General features: G+C 42.1%; 1 protein-coding gene across 2 annotated transcripts in view; it reads right to left on the minus strand.

The window, feature by feature from the left end:
* The window catches only part of tex2l (testis expressed 2, like), a 107376-nt gene that overhangs the window by 52649 nt on the left and 38285 nt on the right, over window positions 1-16442 (minus strand). For both annotated transcript variants that reach the window (XM_069907309.1, XM_069907310.1), the window contains exons 3-4: window positions 9241-9559; window positions 5430-5668 (exon numbers count right to left, since the gene is read on the minus strand). In XM_069907309.1, coding sequence (XP_069763410.1) covers window positions 5430-5668; window positions 9241-9559 — 558 coding nt within the window. The remainder of the gene's footprint in view (window positions 1-5429; window positions 5669-9240; window positions 9560-16442) is intronic.

Genomic DNA, 16442 nt, shown 5'->3' on the forward strand with positions numbered 1-16442 from the left:
TTACAAACATTTAAGGTAGAGAAGAATATAATGAAGACAAAACAGAAATATTATGAACTAGGGGAAAAAACGCACAAAATCCTAGCATGGCAGCTTAAGACAGAACAAGCTAAGAAAATGGTATTGGCATCAAGGAAAAAAGACAAACAAATTACATATAATCCAAAAGAAATTAAGGAAAACTTTAGAGAATTCTATGAACAATTATACCGAACTGAAAACGAAGGGAAAGAAGGGAAAATAGAGGAATTTTTGACTAAAATTGAACTACCAAAACTACAAAAAGAGGAACAAAATAAATTAACAGAACCATTTGGAATAGTAGAAATACAAGAGATAATAAAAAAATTACCAAATAATAAGACACCAGGAGAGGATGGATTTCCAATAGAATTCTACAAAACATTTAAAGACTTATTAATACCGCCCCTCCTGGATGTAATCAACCAGATTGATGAAACACAAAGCTTACCAGATTCATGTAAAACAGCAATAATTACAGTAATACTAAAACAAGGGAAAGATCCACTCTTACCAGCATCATATAGACCAATATCTTTGACTATAAGATAATAGCTAAACTATTAGCAAACAGATTAGCAGAACAGGTACCGAAAATGGTAAATTTAGACCAAACTGGATTTATCAAAAAAAGACAATTGACAATATTTGTAAATTTATTAACTTAATTCATGCAGTAGAAGGAAATAAAGCACCTGCAGTAGCAGTTGCTTTAGACGCAGAGAAGTCCTTCGACAGAGTAGAATGGAATTATTTGTTCAAAGTATTGCAAAAATTCAGTTTACCGGAGAAGTATATTAATTGGATTAAAGCATTATATAAGGGACCGTTAGCGAAAGTGACAGTAAATGGACATGTATCAAAGCAATTTAACTTAAGCAGGTCAACGCGGCAGGGATGCCCACTATCACCTTTATTGTTTGCGCTAGCTATAGAACCACTAGCAGAATTGATAAGAATAGATAATAATATAAAAGGAATAAAAATAAAAGACAGGGAATATAAAATCAGTCTATTTGCGGATGATGTTATAGTGTACTTAACAGAACCAGAACTATCAATAAAAGAATTATATAAGAAATTGAAGGAATATGGAGAAGTGTCGGGTTACAAGATAAACGTAAATAAAAGTGAAGCAATGCCTATGAATAATGTGGATTTCTCAAAATTTAAGAAGGAATCTCCATTCAGATGGCAAATGCAGGCAATAAGATACCTAGGTGTACAAATAAACAAAAATCTAGGCCAATTATATAAACTCAATTATAATCCACTAATGAAAAAATTACAGGACGATTTAGAGCATTGGAAAGATCTACCACTAACACTGATAGGAAGGATAAACTGTATTAAAATGAACATTTTTCCAAGGATATTATACTTATTTCAGGCACTGCCAATACAACTGACAGAAAAATTCTTCAAAGAGTTAAAGAAAATAATAAGGAAATTTTTATGGAGAGGGGGGAAACCGAGGATAGCACTAGATAAATTAACAGAATGGTATAAACAAGGAGGCTTACAATTGCCAAACTTTAAAAATTATTATAGAGCCGCACAATTAAGATACCTATCAGATTTTATAAAACAAGGGAAAAACCAGACTGGACGAGATTAGAATTAGATAAAATGGGGGAAAAGATACCTGAACACATATTATATAAATGGGACGAAAAATTGGTACAACATAGAACTTCTCCAGTATTACATCATCTCCTCAATATTTGGAAGAAGATCCATGTAGAAAGAAATAAAACAAATTATCAATTACCAAAACTAATATTGACGCAAAATAAGCTACTCCCTTTTACAATAGACAACCTTTCCTTTAGAAAATGGGAAAAAAAAGGGATTAAAAGAATAGAAAATTGTTTTTCAGGAAGTAGATTCTTATCCTTTGAACAAATGAGAGATAAGTACAATATAACTGGAGATACAGCGCTGGCATATTACCAACTGAGATCCTACTTGAAGGATAAATTAGGAAGCAATTTGAGTTTACCAGAGGGAAGTAACCTTGAATATGTGATTACAGATACAATGTTAATCAAAAGATTTATAACAAATATGTATATTAAACTGCAAGAAAAGGAGAATGAGGAAACAAATGGTAAAACTAAACAAAAATGGGAACAAGATTTAAATATAAAGATAAAAAAGGAAACATGGGAGAAATTATGTTCTGGAACGATGAGAAATACAATAAATACGAGGCTACGTATGATACAATATAATTGGTTACACAGACTATACATTACACCGCAAAAGTTAAATAAATGGGACCCAACAGTATCTGATAGATGTTTTCGATGTAAAAAAGAAATGGGAACAACAATTCATGCAATCTTGACATGTGAGAGAGTAGAAAAATTTTGGGATGATCTCAATCAGATATTAAATAAAATAACAGAAAACAATATACCAAAGAATCCAGAGATCTTTCTCCTATGTAACATAAAAAACAAAGAATTTGGAATTGATTTGGAGGATGCACAAAAAAGATTTGTTAAGATAGCCCTAGCCGTAGCAAAAAAATGTATTATGTCAACCTGGAAATTGGAAGATAATTTGAAAATACAACAATGGTATATAGAAATGAATAAATGTATTCCATTAGAAAAAATAACATATAGTTTAAGAAATAATATTGAAATATTCGAACAAGTATGGGAGCCTTACATTAAATACAATAGCGAAAACCTACCGGGGACAAACATTACCTAAGTTGATGGAAGGAGAAGGAAAGAAAAGAATGGACTCTGTAGAATTTCTGGTGTATTTTTGTTGAATGACAACATTGTCTGACTGGTTTAATGTATCCTAGATTGTATACCTAAAATGGATGAGGGGGGGGGGTGGGGGGTGGCTTGGGAGGAGGGAGGGGGGGGGGGGGAGAAAAAGTCACTGTAAATGTGTGAAAAAGAAAAAGTGTATATCATGGCTAATGTGATTTATGGTGAGAAAAATAAAAAATTAAAAAAAAAAATGTTAGGCTGATTGACCTGTAATGGCTTGGTCTATGGTGTCATCATGTTAACCAACTCCTGGGATACCAGACCTCCAACCTAAAAGGAGGTGACAATGATGCAATAAAAGTGTTGTGTTGCCTCATATTTAGAGATGGCTAATTTAGCAAAAGAACCTGGCAAAAATGTGTCCAGTACAAGAAACAAGGCAAATTAGGTCAACGAATCAGGTCAATGTGTCATTCTTGCATTGTAAATTGCATTCTTTGGAGAAAATAAGGCTGACAAGATAGAAGAAATGTGACAACAGGGCCAAGACTTTACACAAGGCTTTAAGTGAGTGCATTTACATCCTGTATGTTACAAGCAATTGACTTCAGTTTAGTTTAGAGTAAATAATTCATTACAATAAATATTTAATGGTCAGTCTTTGAGTCTGTCTTCCAGCCGCTTTAATCAGGAATCAGAAGTTTGATGACAACAAAGGAACAGGAAGTAATGTGAACAGAGGGCGATAGAATGGTGTGGAAGGAAGCACATACTCACATTTAGCCACAAGACTCTTTGTAAAATGTTAAATGTAACTAATTTATGTTTATCCTTATCCAGCAGCACTAGAAAAGGCATATTTTCTCTTGATTTTTATTTCTTTCAACAAAGATGCATTTGATATGTATGTGTTATAGTACATTAACCCACCAACTCCCTCAGCTACCTCGACTACATCTCTTACCACCCTGTCCCCTGTAAAGATTCCATTCCATTCTGTCAATTCCTCCGTCTCCATCCCATCTTTATCCAGGATGAGGACTTCCATGCTAGATCATCAGAGATGTCCTCCTTCAAACAATGTGGCTTTCCTTCTACCACCATCAACTCAGTGCTCACCCACACATCCTCCATTACCTACACATCTGTTCTGGCCCCCTCCACCCTTAAGTGCAATAAAGCCAGGATTTCTCTTGTCCTCACCTACCACCTCACCAGCCTCCAGAATTCCAAACATCCTCCTCTGCCATTTCCGCCACCTACCATGTGATCCCACCACTCGACACATATTACTCTTTCCTCCCCTCTCTGCCTTCTGCAGGGACTGCTTCCTCCGTGACTCCCTTGTCCACTCCTCCCTCCCCTCCAATCATCCCCTTGGGAGCTAACCCTATGACAACTTGAGCCCACACCTCCTCCCTCACTATTATTTGAGACCCCAAACAGTCCCTCCAAGTGAAGCAACATTTTACACTTGTGAATCTGTAGGGGTCATCTACTGCATCTGGTGCTCCCATTGTAGCATCCTGTACATCAGAGAGACCAGGCGCAGACTGGTAAATTGCTTTGTTGAGCACCTTGGATCTGTCCGCCACAATAGCATGGATCTCCCAGTCGCCATCCATTTCAATTCCCTATCTCATTCCCTTGCTAACGTGTCTGTCCATGGTCTCATGTACTGCCAGGCTGAGACCACCCACAAATTGGAGGTACATCACCTCATCTTCCGACTTGGCAACCTCTAACTGGATGGCATTAATATCGACTTCTCTGGCTTTTGTAAACCCTCTCGACCCCCCCCCCCACCCCCGCTTCTTCCCCCAGCGCTCCCCCCCCACAGCTCTGTCTCTCTCCCTTTTCACACAGACAATTAATTCTCACCTTTCCCCTTATCATATCTAATTAACACCTCTTGTTGGCCTGGACTCCTCCCTCTGCCACCATTGTTTGTGTTCTGAGATTTCCTGGTTTTTACTCTCTCTACTTATTCCTTAAAGAAGGGCTCAGGCCTGAAATGTCGGCAATATATCTTTGCCTTCTATGGACACTGAAAGACCAGCCTTCAGCATTTTGGTATGTTTTTAATATCATAGTGTAGAGCTCGTCGAAAGAACCAAAGACTTGTTGATCCAAACCAAGGCTTTTATTAGCAAAAGACAGGAGCTCTCCACAGGTGGCCGACCAGTCCGGAATGATCTGACCTGGCTAGGGACACAACCCTTTAAGGCCCAGACAGTAGGCGTGGCTAAGCTCTCAGCCAATCGCTGTAAGGACAGTCATTACACTCTAGATACTGTAAATATATACATTGGTGATAGGTCTGTACTATCACACATAGTGTCTGCATGTTTCACTTAAGATGTATTGTTCTCATCTCATCTGGTGAAGGCTTCCCAAAACCGGAGTTGGAAAAGGGTAAGGGAATACACTTTAAAACCGTTTCAATGAGTGTTGGCATTTTCTTCAGTCTGGTTGAATGCATTTGATCAAAATCAGCCATAAATTCTGAAAAAGCTTATGGCAACAGGAGTTGTGAAATGTCAAAATGATACAGAAGGGAAGTTAAAACATTTCTTGTCTACATTACGATACTGAACAGCCTGGCTACAAGTATGTTACAAATTAAATCCCTACAAACTCATGCATGTATTACTCCCATCTTCACTGTCCTACCTGAGTCTTGGTGGGGCTGCTGTTGGTGCTGTGGTTGGGGCTCCACGAAGGGCTGTGGCTGTCAGACACAATCAAGTTTGACATGTATGTGTTGTAGTCCTGCAGGACTTTCTGTCTGATGTTTCCTGCTAAATCCTCAGTTTTTAAAAAGTAGGGGAGGTCTTCTGTACTATCCCTCCTGCTGCAGTCACTGTAAATCAATCTCCCTGATGGGCTGGAACCAAAATTTGATGTAAGACCTGTAAAATAAATATAAATATTTAAGCAGGCAGAAGTCCTGAAACCTCAGGTTTATCAGTTTCCTGGTTTGCACTCTGATGGAGGGAGTTACTTTGACTTTGGGTGAAGGTATGAACTGGGTGTTATAAAATCTCAATTCAACCACCCACTAACCATTTTCATGAGACTCTATTGATGCTAATAAAAAAAGAGAGAAGTTCATTGAGTTGTTGAGTAACTTTACACCTTATTGCCCAAGACAAAAAAGAACATCATCCCTTTAAGTATTTGATGCATTAAACTTCATATATTTGATTTAGTTAATATTTAGAGCCAAATTAACAGTTTTGGAAATATAATGCAAAATATAGGAAAAGCAACTATCCTTACAAAATATACATTTTTAAGCAAGCATTCTGCTTCCAACATATTTCAACATATTCTACTTCCATTCTGCTTCCAACATATTTCAACATATTCTACTTCCATTCTGCTTCCAACATATTTCAACATATTCTAATTCCATTCTGCTTCCAACATATTTCAACATATTCTACTTCCATTCTGCTTCCAACATATTTCAACATATTCTACTTCCATTCTGCTTCCAACATATTTCAACATATTCTAATTCCATTCTGCTTCCAACATATTTCAACATATTCTACTTCCATTCTGCTTCCAACATATTTCAACATATTCTACTTCCATTCTGCTTCCAACATATTTCAACATATTCTACTTCCATTCTGCTTCCAACATATTTCAACATATTCTACTTCCATTCTGCTTCCAACATATTTCAACATATTCTACTTCCATTCTGCTTCCAACATATTTCAACATATTCTACTTCCATTCTGCTTCCAACATATTTCAACATATTCTACTTCCATTCTGCTTCCAACATATTTCAACATATTCTACTTCCATTCTGCTTCCAACATATTTCAACATATTCTACTTCCATTCTGCTTCCAACATATTTCAACATATTCTACTTCCATTCTGCTTCCAACATATTTCAACATATTCTACTTCCATTCTGCTTCCAACATATTTCAACATATTCTACTTCCATTCTGCTTCCAACATATTTCAACATATTCTACTTCCATTCTGCTTCCAACATATTTCAACATATTCTACTTCCATTCTGTTTCCAACATATTTCAACATATTCTACTTCCATTATATTTCCAACATATTTCAACATATTCTACTTCCATTATATTTCCAACATATTTCAACATATTCTACTTCCATTATATTTCCAACATATTTCAACTTGCCAGTTTGACTTGAATCTTTTTTTAAAACTGGGCTTCATGTTGATGATTTTGCTCCAAATGCTACATTTTCTGATGCTTCCCAACACTGGTACTGAAGTGGGAATTTGAAATATTTAGAGTAGAAGGAAAAATTTTTTTTAAAGTAGTGAACTAATGCATATAAACAACATCAGTAGATACATTATCTGTTAGTTCTAGTTCATATTAGGGATAATAGACTTCAGACAGAATATAATATATCTGTTGACTTTTGATAATTGATAACCTATTGATACAGGAGAGGAAAAGATGTACATAGATTCCACAATATATCTCTTAAGGATAACATGATATCCATGGAATTATCTCTGTTAGAGATGCTTTCATCACACCAGCGAAACACTAGCCATTTTAGTGTATGTAGAGACAACAGGGTAGTGGCATCTTTAGTTCAGAAGGTTTCCAAGAATGATGCTGGAGTATCTAGGCTGGTTAAGCCAGATGCATTCCTAAGATCTACGTGTCCATGAGATCAGCAGAATATAGTCTTCATGAATGCTGATCACACAGTGTAAATAATGCCAAAATAAGTGCTCTGTGGTTATTAAGGGATTACTTAAGGTGGTATGTGAGTAGGAAATAAAGGTTGAGAACCACTGTTCTAGACATTTAATTTAAAAGAGTTTTAAAATTTTACTGTAACATCTGAAATGCAAACTGCAACTCTATATGTACCCACTGAAGGTGGAATTGTAATATATACTGTATATTTCAGCTTATAACTCGACCTTCAGATAAGTCAGGTTGCCATTTTCAGCCTAATTTTCATGGTTTTATCATATCAGGCAAACCCCCCCTCCCCCCAAAAAATCGCATTGACTCACCTGTTGGGCATTGCCAGAAGGTGGTTGTTATCATGGAGCCTCCAGTAAAATGATAGAAGTATGAAGCGAGTTTTAACTTAAAAGTAATCGAAGTGGCCAAGAAATCCAGCAATTTCTTTCTAATATACTGGTAGCTAAAACATTTGTTGTAGCTTGGGTTCTTTTTTGGTATTTCGGGGTTCATCTTATCCGTCGAATCTACGTCGAGCATTATTTTTTTTGGTTGAATTTAGGGTCTCATTTTTGTATCTGGTATATAAGTCGACCTCTGATTTTTGAGTTTAAAAAAATAGTTTCAAGACTCATACATCAAAATATACAGTATTTACGAATGAGAAGGCCATTTTATTGTAGGTGTAACATTGACATTGGTCAACCACCCATTGAATTTTATTGTTACTGTTATTATAATTATAGTCCTTATTATAATTGGATATTTGCAGCAATATAAAACAGATTATAAGTTAGGAATAGTTCAGTAATTCTAAACTTCAACCAATATTTTATGTAACAGCCAGAATCATTAGGGCAGATAGTGTGGTACAGGTACACAATCCTTTATCCAGACATTTAAAATCCGGAAAGCTCCAAAAACCGGCATTTTTTTCCTGATGCTGGTACAGTGGAGAGAGAGAGAGAGAGAGAGAGAGAGAGAGAGAGAGAGAGAGAGAGAGGAGAGAGAGAGAGAGAGAGAGAGTGAGAGAGAGAGAGAGAGAGAGAGAGAGAGAGAGAGAGAGAGAGAGAGAGAGAGCACAACTTGGGTGGACGAGGGGGGAGAGAGGTGGCAGCGCAGGCGGGGGGGGGAGAGATGGCAGCGCAGGCGGGGGGGGGGAGAGATGGCAGCGCGACTAGAAGCGGGTGGATACGGCAGCACTATTCGGGTGGGCTTAAATCAGGGCCAGCTGGCTTTTGTTCTGAAATCCGGAAAAATCCAAAATTCAGAACACACTGTCCCCCAAGGGTTCTGGATAAAGGATTGTGTACCTGTATAAGGTGAGAGGCTCCTCTCCCTGAAGATTTGGAAGATGGTTTAGCCATCATGCCTATTTCTTTTCCAGACCTTAGCCAATCAGGTTCTCTGCCAAAACCATTCTCAGTCAAAAACTATCCTTTTACACAGAACTAATAGAATAGAAATTCCCAAAGGATGGGTGAGTGAAACCCATCTTCACTTTTGCAAGGAAGAGAATGGTACATAAAGGTAGACAAAACACAGGGAGAAAAAAATAACAACATAAGTTCACTGTGAACATTTTTTGAAGTGTGATTCATGTTGATATGGTTTAAAATAGATCAGAAGAGTATTCTAAAATACTATTGAGGTGTTGAATAAAATCAGGTAAGGAAATGGCCACATTTTTACTATAATCGTAATGAAGTTTCTACTCATGTTCAAATCACAATGAATTCAATTTATATCACCAAGGTCTTCATTACCTCTGATGTGGTTCTGTCCATCTTTGGATTGTACCCTCGATGCCAGAAGGAAATATCTAAACCATTCTTCTTTTTCCCTTCCTGTTCTTCCAAAGAGGAAGAGTGTGTTTTCCCTGCCTTCTCTCAGAGCTCTCATCTGGAACTCTGTTGTCAGACTTGGTCGTGCAATTTCTGGATCTTCAACATCTATGTCAGTCTTCATTTTTCTGTCTCCAGGACATTTGGGTTTGTAGATCTCAGACTCACTGAGGAAAATACAGATGGGATACTTCTTATTCCACATTCTCTTCTTTGCAAGGCCAGGTGGGACGAGAAATATCTTAAGACAAAAGAAACACATGAAGATATGGAAGACAGTTTAGCTATCAAGCCCATTTCTTTAACCAATCAGGCCCACAAATGGTCTCTGCCCAAACAATTTCACCACCTGATGAAGCACTCTGGCAACTTTGGCCCAACCTTTCAGGATAAATTTTAAATGTAGACATACAGCGCAATAACAGGCCCTTTTGGCCCTGTGCTACCCAATTAACACCCAATTAACCTACAACCCCCAGTACATTTCGAACAGTGGGAGGAAACCGGAATTCTTGCAGGAAATCCACACAGGTATGGGGAGAATATGTCAACTTCTTATAGACAGCGTGGGATTCGAACCCCAGTGCCGATCACTGGGTCTGTAAAGGCGTTGCACTGACTGCTACATCAACTGTGCCACCCCTAAGTTAATAACCATCGGAATTCTAAATTTGTGATATTATCAGTTGCTCAAAAACCATCCTATGACACTGAATGTAGAGAACAGAGATGATCTATGGCCCAATTACTTTGTGGCAGTATTTATGCTTTATGAAAGCCACTAATAATTCTCAATGCACGTGGTATGGTGCTTTCTCTTTCACTCACTTACACTCCAATATATTCTTCTCTTTAGGTGTATAATTCAGGGTTATCCCACTAGTTCTTAATAATAAACATGAGAGTTAGTTGCCCATAAATAACAACTCTTCTTTCCTCTGTAGATGTTGCCTGGCCTGATGAGGATTTCCACCAGCTGTTTTTATTTTTTTCAGGTTTTCTCTGGTTTGCTGTCATATGTACCTTTATTCCATATACAAAGATTTACAATCCAAAGACTCAGAACACGAGAATGCACAAGACAGGAAAATAGGAGCAGCAGTGGGCCATCAGGCCCTTCAAGCCTGTCCAGCCATGTTTGATCTGCGACAGCTTCTTCTCCTCTTCTGTGTCAAGTCAAGTTTATTGTCATCTGATTGTACAAGTATCACCTGACGAAACAGCTTTTGGTGCAAAACACCCAGACACACAACCAGACATAACACACATACAGACAAACAATACATATGCAGGACAAGTATTATATCTATAAAAATAGATACTCTTTTGTAGAAATGAGATTCTCGGATATTTACTGCGAGCAGTTGCTTTGGTCAATCAGTATTTTCACTGCTCGTGGGAAGAAGCTGTTTCTCAGCCTGTGGGGTGCACTGTTAGCCAGAATCAGACACACACAAAGATAAAGACTGTACAACAGGCTTTAATCCACAAAGTCTTCCACAGAGCCAAGCTGGCTGTGGCTGCAGCAACTCTGTGTGAGGCCTCGGGAGGCCGGCGCAGGCTTATATCCCAGAGGGTGATTGACATCCAACCGGGTGGGGCTTGATCCATTCAGGCTGACTGATTGACAGCCAGCCAGGTGTTGTCCTGTCCCCTTACACTCCTGCAGGTACAGAGGTTTCCCCTTGAAGTAGGCTGGTGGTGTACCACCACATTTACCCACATCTTAAAAATTGTCCCGGGGGGGTGGGGGGGAATGCAGTAACAAGGAATCGCACCCACTATGTACATACAATATTTACAGGTTGTGGAGATGTACGGACAAGGGATGACGAAAGGGAAACGTGAATACTCGTTCACTACCGTGAGGAAATAAACATTTCGGTTCATGGAAAGCAGGGGCCCTTTGAAATCCATGCCAAGATGTTTGAAAGGCCGAGTAGCCTTTATAACATGGGCCTAGGGTGGGGGTTTGGAAGAAACGGGGTTTACACTCCACACAGACCCGACAGGCCTCGGTCATGTCCCTGATGGTGTACGGCAGATTTCGGGACTTAACAAAATGGTACAACCCTGTGATACCCGGATGGCAGAGGGACTCATGCAATGCCTGCAACCTGTCATCATGCATAGACGTGCAGGTGTGAGAGAGGGCATCGGGGGAGTCATTAAACTTCCCGGGGCGGTACTGGATGTCGTAGCTGTAGGTTGCCAGCTCGACTCTCCAGCACAGGATCTTGTCGTTCTTGATCTTGCTCTTGTGGGTAGTGTTAAACATGAACGCCATGGCCTGCTGGTCTGTGAGGAGTGTGAATTCCCTGCCGGCCAGGTAGTGGTGCCAGTGGTGGACCGGTTCCACAATAGCCTCCTTTTCAATGGCGGAGTGCCCTAGCTCAGAGCCGTGGAGGGTCCTGGAGAAGAATGCGATTGGGCGCTCCCCCCTTGGTTGAGGGCAGCAGCGAGGGCCACCTCGGAGGTAGCGCTCTCCACCTGGAAGGGGGAATCCTCATCCACAGCCTGCATCGTGGTGTCTGCAGTCTTGCCTGATGCGGCTCAGGTGGGAGGGGAAAAGTTGTGGCTTGGGCCAGTGGGCGAACCTTGTCCGAGAAGCAAGGAACCCACTACGAGTAATGAGAGAATAGGCCCAGGCACCCGCGGAGGGCCTTTAGCATGAGGGGGCAGGGTTAACTCCATTAATGGGTGCATCCTTTCCGGATCTGTGCCGACGACTCCATGGGCCACGATGTACCCCAGGATGGCGAGGCGGGTGGTGCTAAACACACACTTCTCCTTGTTGTAAGTGAGGTTCAGCTCCCCGGCCGTCTGGAGGAATTTTTCCAGGTTAGTATCATGGTCCTGCTGGTAACAGCCACAGATAGTGACATTATCCAGATATGGGAATGCCGCCTTCAGCTTGTGCCGGTCTACTATGCGATCCATCTCCCACTGGAAGACAGACCCCATTCGTGACCCATAAAGGAACCCAGCAGAACTGGTATAGGCACCCATCCATCTCAAAGGCGGTGTAGGGCTTGTCCTTCGGGTGGATTTGGATTTGGTGATACACTGACTTCAGGTCAATCGTGGAGAAAACCCGGTAGCAGGCTATCTCATTGACCATGTCAGCGATCCTCGGCAGGGGGTAGGCATCCAGCTGAGAGTACTGATTAGTGGTCTGGCTGTAATCCACAACCATCCTCAGCTTACTTCCCCCTTCGACAACCAGGACTTGGGCTCTCCAAGGGCTGTTACTGGGCTCTATAACGCCTTCCACCAGGAGTCACCGCACCTCCGCCTTGTTGAAGTCCCTATCTGTGGCGCAGTAGCATCTACTTCTGGTGGCAATCTGCTTGCAGCCTAGCGCAAGATGTGGGAAGAGCGCTGGTGGGGTGATGCGCAGTATGGAGAGGCCGCAGGTTTGCAATGTGAGTGGAGGTTGGGGACACCCCCCCCGAAGGCAAGGGTGACACTCTGCAGGTGGCACTGGAAATCCAGGCCCAGGAGGAGTGGTGTGCAGAGTTTGGGCATGACCAGGAGCCTGAATCCTGTGTAAGTTTCCCCTCCCACCGTTATATTGACCGAGCAGCGTCCGAAGGTACCAACTGTCTTATCCTTGGTGGCGAGGGTGATCAAGCAGGTGGTGGGGTGGACATTTAACTTTCGGAAGTGGGCCATGCTCAGGTGAATGAAGCTCTCAATGCTGCCACTGTCGAATAGACACTTTGTTACCTGCCTGTTGACTCGCATGTCCATCATCGAGGGCCGAAGGTCGTGGGGGATGTCCCTGGTCAGCATGGTGGCAGCCAGGACTGACTCGGAGTCGGAGTCATCGCTATCCGGAGAGGTGGGGAGTGTTGATAGGGTGGCCTGGTCATCACCCATGTTGACCACATTGCTGTCGGTCGCTGGGTGCAGTGTGCCAGGCGCTGTCTGGCCCAAGATGGTGACAGCACATGGCGGGCCGCTGAGTGGCTGGCCTCCTTCCCCAGCCATGTCTGCTTTGCAGGGGGAAGTGACGTCATCACAGCTGGCGGCAGTGATGTCGTTACATCAGCCAGATGTGGCATCACGTTGTGAGCCAGAAGTGCCGTTGCTGTAGTTCTCAGCGAATTGTGTCGGCGAAGGTGGCAGCTGGTGGAGATGCTTGGGGCACACGCTGTGATGGTCACTGGCGGGGTCGTATGTTGCGCGGTTAAAGTCGGGGAAGGAGGAAGTCATCACGGGGACAATGGTGCCGCCTGGCATGTGCACGTGGGGGGGGTTCGCAGGGGAGGTGGGGAGGTCATAGAGGGCTGCTGAGCTCCCGGTAGGTTTAGAGAGGCACACTTTTGTAAAATGGCCTTTCTTGCTGCATCGGGAACAATACTGGTTCCTTGCTGGGCAGTTTTGGCGCAATCGTCGATCTGACCCACACCACGACCCACAGTACACACCAAGACCCAGGTGCCTGCCGCAGCAATGTTCTCCTCCCCAGCTCGGCCTGGGGCTACAGCTACAGTGTGAGAGGGCCATGGGGCAGCCTGGGGGAACCTGGAATCGAAAGCTTTGAGGTGTAGGGCTGCTGCTACCAGAGTTTGGACCACTTCCACAGTCCTGGTTAGAGCATAGATGTTATCTTCCAGCAGCTTCTGCTGGATGGCCCTCAAGCATAGCCCTCGGATGAAGGTGTCCCGGATCAGCATCTTGACCTCCTCTGCACCTACCCTGGGTTCAGCCAGACACGGTCGGGCCAACTCTCACAAGTGTCGCAGGTAAGATTCAGCCGTCTCCCCGGGGTGCTGGGCTCGGGTGTTGAGGAGGTACCTTGCACAGACCGATTTCACAGAGGGCTTGTACATGTTCTCGAGAGTGTCCATTGCATTCTTGTACGTGGAGCAGCCCTTGGTTACCTCGAAGGTGTAACAGTTTTCTTCCCCCAAGCCATCAAGCTCCTCAATTCCTAAAAAATATATGCACTCGTATATCATGAATTTTTATTGTACTGTTTAATATTTAACTAAATTTTCTCCATGGTCCTGGAGGAATGCTATTTCATCCTTACCATGTGTTGCATTAACAGTTATAGTATGGATGATAAATAAAGGTAACTTGAACTTGATACTCCTGTATCTCTTTCCCAATGGAAGCAGTTGAGAGATGCTACGTGTGGGATGGAAGGGGTCCTCAATGATTTGGCGCACCCTCTTCAGACAACGATCCCGCTAGATTATGTCGATGGGGTGTTGGGTGGGGCGAAATACCAGTGATCCTCTTTGCCACTCTTAGGGTCCTGTGGATTGACCTCCGATCCATTTCTCTGCAGCAATTGTACCACACTGTGATGCAACAGGCCAGGTCACTCTCGATAGAGCTCCTGTAGTAGTATAACATAATGGTGGCCATCATTTTGCCATACCTCTCAACTTACCAAATATTTATCAACCTCCACTTTAAAAACTTTTAAGATCCAGGTTCCACCTCTCGCTGAGGTGGAGAATTCCAGAGTTACATCACCATCCGTGAAACAAAATTATTTGACCTTTATCTTCTCGTTATGTACCCTAGATGAAGATTCTCCCACTGGTGAAAATATCCCATCTACCCTGGCCTCTTAGGATCTTGCATGTTTGAATAAAATCACATTCTTTATATGCTAAGGAATACAGACTCAAACTATTTAGCTTCTCTTGTGGCACAATCCTCTTATCCTAGCAATAGGTAAGGGGGACTAAACTGTCTGTAGTGTTCCCAGGTGAGGCCTCACAAATACCCTGCACAATTGCAACAAATCCTCCTAACCAACCTAATTGCAATGATGGTCAACAAGCCATTGCTTTTTGTTTGTGATTCATGCACGAGAACTCCCCAGATCTCTCTGCACTTCCTTTATTTGCAGTCTCTCTCCAGTTAGATCAGTGGTTTCCCAACTTTTTCTTTCCACTCACATATTATGTTAACTAATCCCTATGCCATAAGTCCTCTATGATTAGTAAGGTACATAAGTGGGGGAAAAAGGTTGAGAACTACTGCTCTGGACCCAATTGTTAATGAAATATTTTGCTTGAGAAAGATTGTCGTTGGCCCATTTCCTTTGGATTTCTCAAACCAGGCACATATCAAGTCAATTAGGTATGATTTAAACAGTGGTTTTCAAACTTTTTCATTCCACTCACATACCTACCTTAAGCATAGGTATGGCAGCTATGGCGTGTCCCCTGGGAGTCACTTGAAGGGGGGGGCACCACTAAGCAGTTTTCCTGGTTCCGGCCATCTCCAGCCGCACACACTGCAGGTGCCCTCCGAATGACCACAACCCTACCCCTCTGCGCTTCCCATTGCCTGGATCAGTGCTGAGCTCACTTTGCATTGGCTTGCTGCCCCATCAATCGTCATTGTCCCCTTCCATTCTTCTAAACTCCAATGAGTCTCATTCCTGCCTCTCTTCTAAGCTCGCCCCCTTCATTTTTCACTGTAATTGTATCCCTTTATTAGATGGTTCAGCAATGTGTTATCTTCATTTTGGAACATACAATAAATGATGACCTTGTGAGCGATGCCTCATCTCATGAAAAGGCCAAAGATGTAAAGTCTACAGGGAGCAGAGGTGCATTTGGGATGGCACTTAGTTATCAGCGATGGCAGTACATTGTTCTGAATTCACATGTTGCTGAAGTCTTCATGAGTTGGTCATATTAAATGTCACGATTCAATGAATATTATTTAAAAGGTGAAAAACTACAGCATGCTGTTGTGCAGAGGGACTTGGGAGTGCTTGTGCATGAATCGCAAAAAGTCAGGTTGCAGGTGCAGCAGGTTATTAAGAAAGCAAATGGAATGTTGGCCTTCATCGCTAGAGGAATTGAATTCAGGAGTAGGGAGGTAATGTTGCAACTGTATAAGGTACTGGTGAGACCGCACCTGGAGTACTGTGTCCAGTTCTGGTCTCCATATTTGAGGAAGGATATACTGGCTTTGGAGACGGTCCAGAGGAGGTTTACTAGGTTGATCCCTGGGATGAAGGGGTTGACTTATGATGAAAGAATAAATCGTCTAGGATTGTATTCGCTAGAGTTCAGAAGAATGAGAGGAGATCTTATAGAAACATATAGGATATGAAGGGTATGGATAGGATAGATGTAGGAAGG

Source organism: Narcine bancroftii, chromosome 12, assembly GCF_036971445.1.
Source record: "Narcine bancroftii isolate sNarBan1 chromosome 12, sNarBan1.hap1, whole genome shotgun sequence".
NCBI classification, from domain to species: domain Eukaryota; kingdom Metazoa; phylum Chordata; class Chondrichthyes; order Torpediniformes; family Narcinidae; genus Narcine; species Narcine bancroftii.